The 9,073-nt window shown below is 42.1% G+C and overlaps 1 protein-coding gene across 1 annotated transcript; it reads right to left on the bottom strand.

Annotated features, from left to right (window-relative positions):
• Nucleotides 1-300: 300 nt before the first annotated feature.
• LOC126380873 (uncharacterized protein K02A2.6-like) lies at nucleotides 301-3,723 on the bottom strand. Its single transcript, XM_050030455.1, has 3 exons — nucleotides 3,511-3,723; nucleotides 868-3,123; nucleotides 301-580 (listed from the first exon to the last, which is right to left on the bottom strand). Exons 2-3 carry the CDS (start codon nucleotides 2,973-2,975, stop codon nucleotides 301-303), a joined length of 2,388 nt encoding a protein of 795 aa, XP_049886412.1. The 5' UTR covers nucleotides 2,976-3,123; nucleotides 3,511-3,723.
• Between the last annotated feature and the right edge of the window lie 5,350 nt (nucleotides 3,724-9,073).

Below are 9,073 nucleotides of genomic sequence, written 5' to 3'. Positions count from 1 at the left end.
GGTAAGTTTTCAATAAAGAGCGTATGATTGTGAATTTCGTTTATTTTCCGACTGACTCAAGATGGCTGCCGTGTTGCCATTGAAAAACTTTTAAATATACTATTATGTACCACCTTCACCCTTAATTAAACACCTTACAAAAACGGACATCCATCCATTAACATAACAACATACTAAGGTTGCCTTTTTGACAATATAGTGTTTAAACTTAACATAGGTATTCTATAAGAAAAAAAAACTTATACTTAATAACATACAAAATAATGTAAGAGCTAATTGTTACACAAAACAATGTACTAACTAATCGTATTCAAAACCGTATCGCACGACCGGTTTCCTGATTCTTGTGCTAGACCTCTTACTCGTAGGTAAACTGATCGCGTTCTGATTTGGTCCAGGCTGTACTTCATGCAACGTCGGCGGACCCTGTTCAGTTGCCGTAGCAGTGCTTGGCTCCGAGCCATCAAATGTTAGGGACGCTTCGGGTGGATGAAGCACAACCTGACTGTCGCCGAGAGTGCCGAGTGAGCCAGGCGAGCCGGCCGGCTGCCCCGACCACATCTGCCCCTCCCTGGTGCTGCTGCTTGGAAAAATACAAGATGATCGCCTTGAACACTGTTTCAATTGGTCAACGTGTCTATGTTGCAGCGTTCCCTCTGGTGACACAACATTGTACCTATTTTTGCCCAAGCGTTCCAACACTTGACCTTGTAACCACCTACGATTAGAATTGTAATTTCTATACCATACTGTGTCTCCCCTACAACTGACTCCTTTCGTTCAGGGGCGTGTGACCTTATCATTTCACGCTGTTTGTCTTCTACCCTACCTTCTCTGTCAGGTATGAACCTATTTAACCTAGTGTACAGATTCCTACCCTGCAATAACTTGCCGGGGCTTTCCCCAGTCGTCGAGTGTGGAGTATTGTGATAATTGAGAAGAAACCGTAATATCGCCGTGTCTACATCAACATTTGTTAGTTTAGCTTTTTTAATGACGTTTTTAATAATCTTTACCGCGTTTTCCGCGGCTCCGTTTGACGCTGGATGATAAGGAGGGGAAAACGAATGACAAATGCCGTTCCGCCGGAGAAAATTATTAAATTCTTCGCTGGTAAATGGTGGCCCGTTGTCACTGACCACTTGTTTAGGTAGCCCCCACCTAGCCCATGATTCTCTTAATTTTTTAATCGTACATTCTGCACTCGTACGCTGCATTTTGAAAACTTCGATCCATTTAGACCTAGCATCGACAGTGACTAAATACGTTTCGCCGTAGAGTGGGCCTAAAAAGTCAATGTGTACACGTTCATAGGGGCGTTGTGGCCACTTCCAGGGCTGCGGCGGTGCGGCGGGCGGTGCAGCCGCGGTCTCGGCGCACACGCTGCAACGCCGGCACTCCGCCTCCAGCTGCTCGTCTAGCCCTGGCCACCACACGTAGCTGCGTGCCATCGCTTTGGTTTTAACGACGCCCATGTGTGGTTCATGTAATTCTTTAAGTACTCGCTCTCGACACTGGGTGGGTACGACAACCCTGTGCCCCCACATGATGCAACCTAACTCCGTGTACAACTCGTTACGCCTGTTCCAATAGGGGCGTAACCCTTCTATGTCGACGGATTGTGGCCACCCGTTTTCAACATATAACAATACTCTGCCTAAGATTGGGTCACTCCTTGTATATCTCCTTATCTCCCCGTTATCAAGTAACAAAGCATCTGAAGCGAAATGTAAAAACGATTGTTCGCAGTTTTCATTATCACCTACACTATTGTCTATCGGTAGCCTGGATAACGCGTCTGCCCCATTTTTATCCGTTTTCACGTACGTAATGTCGAAATCATATGCAGATAAAATTACCGCCCATCGTTGCATTCTACAGGCGGCCATGCTGGGTATACCTTGCTGCGGGCCGAATATACTAACTAGTGGCTTGTGATCTGTTTTAAGCAAAAACTTACGCCCATAAAGATATTGGTGGAATTTTTTAACACAATACACTATGGCCAGAGCTTCCCTATGGATCTGTGAGTAGGCTTTTTCTGCGCTAGTGAGCTTGCGTGAGACGTATGCGACGGCGCGCTCCCGCCCGTCGTCCTCCAACTGCGACAGCACGCCGCCCACACCATGCGCGCTGGCGTCACACGTGAGCACGGTGGTGCGCCGCGGCGAGTAGTGCGCCAACACCGCTCCATCCACCAGCAGCTCCTTCACTCGTTCGAACGCGCTCGCACAAGTTGCCCTCCACTCCCACTTACACCCTTTTTTTAACAACTCATAAAGGGGGTGTAAGTGGTCGCTCATTTTTCTAACGAATTTGGCGTAAAAGTTGACCATTCCTAAAAATGAACGTAACTCCGAGACGTTACTTGGTGTAGGCATATTCTTAATAGCCTCTATTTTGCTGGGATCCGCTCTAATACCTTGTTTACTAACTATGTAACCCAGATAATTGACCTCATCCGCCATAAAAACACATTTACTCTTTTTTACCCTTAAACCAAACTTCTGTAATTTATTTAGAACTGCATCTAAGGTACGTAAATGAGACTCCTCATTACTTCCGGTTACTATTATATCGTCCAAAAACCCCTGCGCGTTAGGGATACCCTGTATTAAGCTGCTGATAATCCTCTGGAATATACCACTGCTGGACGAAAGACCATATACCAATCGGTTATAACGATATAAGCCACGATGCGTATTTATTACAGTGAAAGGTTTCCATTCCTCATTTAAACAAATCTGGTTGTACGCTTGGGACAAATCTATTTTTGAGAACTTTTCTCCACCAGCTAGATTAGCGAACACGTCCTGTATCGTAGGTAGAGGGTATCTGTCGACCATTAAAACAGGATTCAAGGTTACCTTGTAATCAGCGCAAACTCTTAATCCTCCATCTTTTTTGTGCACTGGGACGAGAGGTGTGGCCCAGTCGGAACAATCAACCGGCTCGATGACTCCCTCCCGCAGCATGGTGTCTAGCTCGGCGTCGACCCGCTCACGCAGCGCATACGGCAGCGGGCGCGCGCGGTGGAACACCGGCGTCGCGTCCGGCCGTACGCGCAGCGATGCGGTGCCGCCCGTGAACTGACCGAGACCACCCTCGAACACATCAGTATACCTGTTGAGCACAGTCGAAAGATTATCGTTAGCCGTAACACCACAGGATAAAACCACATTTTCCTCACTGTCTTTACCACTACCCTTCAATATGGGTATTTGTATTTGTAGCTCCGACAGCCACTGCCTTACAATTAATGAAGTCACTCCTTTCTCCACTACATACAAGTCTAACCTTTTTTTTACACCTTCATATTGTACATCAACTTTTATTATGCCCAACGGCTTCACTTTTGAACCATCATAAAATTTAAACAATAAGTTACAACTTTCCAATGATACATGGCTAAATAAAGACTTGTATGTTGCACAGCTTATACACGATGTAGCCGAGCCTGTGTCTATTTCCATATTTTTTTTTTCCGTCCACTAATAGAGAAATGCTCACCGGTTTATAGTCGCTTAACGACATTTGAAACATTGGTTCATTTTCTTCCTCGCTTGTGGTTAATTGTTCGTCTTCAATCTCCACATTGTTGTAAAAATTCTTCTGTCGATTGCCCCGCGTCACTTCTGACTCATTACGCGCCTTATTGTTCGTACATACTCGGCGCAGGTGACCCCTTCGATTGCATTTACTGCAAATGAATTTGCTATAGCGGCATATCGATGCATCATGACCTTGACCGCCACACGCTGCACAGTTGATCTGCGCGTATGATTCACCGCCACCCGTACCGTTTTCCCTGCCTCTTCCGCCGTTACCGCTGGTCGACATTTTACTTTGCGGCCGCCGCGTAAACGACTTAATAGCATTCACCTGCTGAATCTGCTTCTGCTCTGCTTTTACCTCCACCGCCGCTGAGTCCCTTTCGGCCGCTTCCAACGAAGTCGCAATCCCCACCGCTGTGCTATATGTCAGTTTACTTTCTGCAAACATGCGCTGTCGTATTAAATCACTATTCAACCCACACACGAATTGATCGCACATATTTTCGTCTAGCGTTGCACCGAATTCGCAATAACGAGATAATTGCTTCAATGCAGCTATATATTGTGTGATACTTTCGCCGCTCGCTTGCCGCCGTTGCCGAAACCGGTATCTTTCCGCCATTATGGATGGGCGTGGTTGTAGATGATTTGTCATTAGTTCCACTAATTTTTCGCATGTTAATTCGCTTGGTTTCTTCGGACTGGCTAAATTTACCATCAATTCATATGCGCGATCCCCAATTAAAGCGATTAGCGTTGGTAATTTCATGTCGTTCTTGATACCATTAGCCACGAAGTACAACTCCACACGCTCACAGTACAAGGTCCAGTTACCACTGTCCACATCGAATTCCTGTATTTTTCCGATAGACATTTTTGCATACACAACAGTAAATAATTAAGCACGCACGACACTTCTTTATTTGTTTTTATTTTTATCCTCGTCGCCACTGGTAAGTTTTCAATAAAGAGCGTATGATTGTGAATTTCGTTTATTTTCCGACTGACTCAAGATGGCTGCCGTGTTGCCATTGACAAACTTTTAAATATACTATTATGTACCAGAATATAACCATAAAGATTGTTACACATGCTTAATTCGACTTTTTAAGTATATGGTAAACCGCGTATGATGGCGGATGACAGATGACTGTCACCAACTGAATGCGGGCAATAAAAGAAACAAATAGCTTTGAAAAAGTCTTAATATGCTTATACTCTGTGCTGAGTTTAATCTCACTATCACAACCTGTTTCCGATTTACTGAAAAATTTAAGACCACGTGGCTGGATGCAAGTTCCAAGCACTGGCTCCTACTAGATGGTACGCGGTACTAGGACAAACTGCAGTGAAGTACTGATTGCTCTCATATTAAGAGGCGGCCAGGGGTGGGTAGATCAGCGACTTGTTTGATTGAAATTTCTGTTACATTTGCGCCTAAAACCTCCACTTCGAGCTGGCCATAAGATACCGTCGAAGTTGACAAACAATAACAGAACTCGATCATGCTTTTAAAGCCGAGATACGTCGGACATCGCAGCAGACACATCTGTCGATGAGATAATATAGATGATAATAATAATAAATCTCTGCTCTACCTAAGTTATTGGTTGGTAAACCAGACCGCAAAACTAAGATTGGTGCGATGGTTCTAACGTGAAAATCAGCTCGTGGGGAACTACAGGCGGGCTTTTCTGTCACCATATGTCTCAAAAACAAATGCCAGGTGGAATAAGCTTGTGAAATTCAGCTCTATGCTGATTCCTATCAATCCAGTTCCGGTAGATTTTCGACAGCTTCAAGACTGTTTTCGGCCACAAACTTTGAAGAGAGTTTCAATCTACAACAAGGAAAAGACCCAACGCCTCACTGATCAGAAAGACTTAGCAGCGCTTTGGACACATTTTAACGATGTCTTAAATCCCAATAGTAATACCAGTGACTTGTTGTTACAACATATCGGTCGAGTTTGTTACAACAAGGTCCGGGGTTTCGCTTAAGATCTAGCGGCACCCCCGACCTTTGAAGAACTTCTTACCGCGCTAAGAAGGATGACGAATACCAACACATCAAAAATACCATCTGAACTGTATAATATGCCTACACATTAATAACTGGTTATACAAACTCACCCTGAAGATATGGGAGTCAGCTGCTGGAATGATTTTAGCCTTCTTCCTCTTTGCGAGTCGATGGCGATCGATATTAAATTTTAGCCTTAACGTTATTCTATCCCGTGATGCAGAAAAGGTACTTCCGGAAACCCAATGATGATTTTGTCCGGACAGAGATATGGGGGTACGGTTTTGTTATTAAACAGATTCAGGCCAAAACTTGAACAACATCGGCCTTTGTTATGTGCTGCGTGAGGCTTCACGCGGCTTGTGGATTGCTCTAAAGAAAACAGATTGTCCTGAAAAGTTATGACTTATCCTGATACGACAATATCATGACGACATGATGACGACAGTTTGATTTAGAAGTAACTTTTCAGAGCTATTCGTCGTTACCTACGGCGCGAAACAAGGCTATGTCATAACACATGGAGCCATGGTTCCTAGTCTATTTTCTTTATATATCGCTTCTGTATCACGCATAAGTGGGATACTCTGTGGAATTGTTATTTATAGCTTAATTGAAATTATGGCTAAAATGAATAAGATCATTTTTGATCTCTCACGTCTCACATCTATGCGTCAGTTAACCAAACTGGCCGAGGAATGGCCGATTCAATTAAGTCATACACCAGAATATTTATAGTTTTGTGCAAAACCCTTTTAAAATAACCATCCAGAGGATGCTCCGGGGATGTAGCTTCTTCCAATGTTGCTTTAAATGGCGCTGAGCTAGAGGAAGTTTCAAAATTAAAATATTTGTGTTCTCAAATATGAAATGACTCCAAAGTCATCGAAGTTGCCAGCCCGGATAACAGGTGCGGTGGCAGCCTTTGGAAAACTTAAAATATTAGTGTACAAAGTCTCAGCGGCGTACTTGATACGTAACACTTTAAATGTCTAAGGTCCATCCTTCGCATAAAGCGGCAAGATGGTTTTCCAATAACAGAAGTATTACGTCGTTCTGGCATATTCGGAATAGAAGCTCTCATCATAAAACATCACCTACGATGGTGCGGTCACGTCATGCGAATGGATGACAGAAAGGTTTTCTATTTCGAGGTGTCTAGAAGGAACTGTAAACAAGGTGGACAATACCTGCGGTACAAAGACGTACTCAAGCGCAACCATGTGGCTTTCAACATGCCAACTGATAGTTGTGATGAGTGTGTCTGAACCTGGAATAGCGCGTGATATAGTCCTCGAAAATCTTAGTCCAAGACGCCAAATACGGAAAACTCAACGGAAACCTTCCTACAATTACACGGTAAACTCGGCTGGCCAGCTTGATTGCATGCCATGTTACCAGATCTTCAATTCGAAGTTCGATTCCGCTAGCCACGTCAAAGTCTACCACAACAACGACTTGGGATAGACACAAATAGAAGTCACCATCAACGGATACGGCTTGGGTGACATGATGACACGCACACTCCCGGTCTTCCCAATCGTAATTTTTAGCTGTGTGAACCGCCCAACCAGGACCTGCCCATACTTATTTTGATATGTTGAAGTGATGCGGGCACAAGGTTTCATACAAAATTGCGATGACTGAAATGTTAACATTATTTCTTTTTTGTTTTGGAAAAACGTTTTAAGTCCTTTCAAAAGAAAATGATAGTTGTTTTATACGACAAAAAATTAAAAAAAATGTAACATAAATAGCTGAAGTCAAATTCTATGAATATTTTCGGTAAAGGCAAAACAGTTCAAGTGCCAATTTTACTTTTAAACTGTCGAAGGCAAAACGGTTGAAGCGACAATATTTATAAAATCTGGATTAAAGCAAAAATATTTAAGCGCCAAATCTATTTTCGTTTCGTCTAAGGACAAATGATTTAACCGACTTATCTATAACAAAACACTGTCAGGGAAAACGCTTTAACAGACTTCAAATCATGAAAATGAAAAGACATAACAGCTTATGTGACCGACTCATATCCCGGAATACGACTGATTTGCCACCCGCCCAGAATTTTGTGCATTTTTTGTCGGTTAAAACACGGGTTTTTAAAAATGTACCCAAAGTGCTAATTGGTTGAAGCGCCTAAAAGTAGCTTCGATTGATCTGAAACCAAGATCAGTCGACGCGGAAAAAATCGCTGATTCCGAATATATATATGTCGTGGCCAGATCATAGAATTGACCATTTCATGAAATGATCGACCATTTCATGAAATGGTCGTATTTCATGAAATGGCCAACTTCAACTGACCATATCGTTTAAACGTCAGCGTTTAATGATATTTCCATCCACGTTTGGCCATATCATTAATGTAGGGTGTCCATGATAAGTGGTGTAATAAAAACGCGAAATAAGGTAGGAAATAATGTATTACTCTAGTACAAAGTACAAAAATGTTTAAAAGTGAAATAAAAATTAATAAGTCATTTTCGATTAACGGAGTGTTGATGTAGTTGACATATACGCCGTAACTGCATCTCGCTTTGAAGTCGTCGTCATATTTTTGACACTATTTCATGCCATTGGTCATCATTCAGTATACTTTTCGTGTGTAAGATAAACATACTGGCGGCTTAGGGGTGGCCCAAGGGCCACCCCCGCCGCACCCTAACCTACCGTTATGCCTTGTAAAAATTATAAAAAAAAGGATTATGATAATTTAAATTATGACAAAAACATTTATGCGTTTTAATAGAATCCCGTTTCAAGTAGTTAATGCCATCTGCGGCAAATCTACAATAAGTCACGTCAAAAAAAGAAACTTTACGGACAGTAGGATCGTCTATATTTTTCTTTTTTTAAATTAATATCTCTTCATTCGCAGTTTTAATTATATCATATTTTGAAATCCAATAATAGTCCATTGATTTACGTAGCGTGGTCACTCGACCTTCATTATTTGCCATATAACCTAAAAATAAAAATAAAGTTGCTGTCTACTGTTAATACGAGTTTTTCTTTTCACCTTAGTGTCAAAACATTGCTTCACTGCACTTTTATCTTGTATTTGCTCATTATTATTCGTATTATTCGCGTTCACACAAGAATAATTATTGTCCGCCGCCATTATGCAAAACAAAAACAAAGCGACACCAGCGCCACTACCGGTGGATAATGTTACTATTTTACGATATGATCGCTAACGTTTGGCCATATCATGAAGTAATCATGCATTTAGTTGGTCATATCGTTAAACGTTTTGTGTTCATTGATCTGGCCAAACCACATCATGATGTGGCCAACGAATGTTGTTCTATTTCATGAAATACGACCATTTCATGAAATGGTCGATCATTTCATGAAATGATCAATTCTATGATATGGCCACGATATATATAAGTCAGTTTCGCCCAAAATGTCGCTTAAACCCATTTGGCTTTCAACCCTCGAATTTATTGTTTATATACGCACTTAAAATTGGTAACAATATTATTTGTATA

Source organism: Pectinophora gossypiella, unplaced genomic scaffold (genome assembly GCF_024362695.1).
Source record: "Pectinophora gossypiella unplaced genomic scaffold, ilPecGoss1.1 Pgos_30, whole genome shotgun sequence".
Classification (NCBI taxonomy): Eukaryota; Metazoa; Arthropoda; class Insecta; order Lepidoptera; family Gelechiidae; genus Pectinophora; species Pectinophora gossypiella.
The sequence above is the reverse complement of the archived record's forward strand: the minus strand, read 5'-3'. Positions and strand labels throughout refer to the sequence as shown.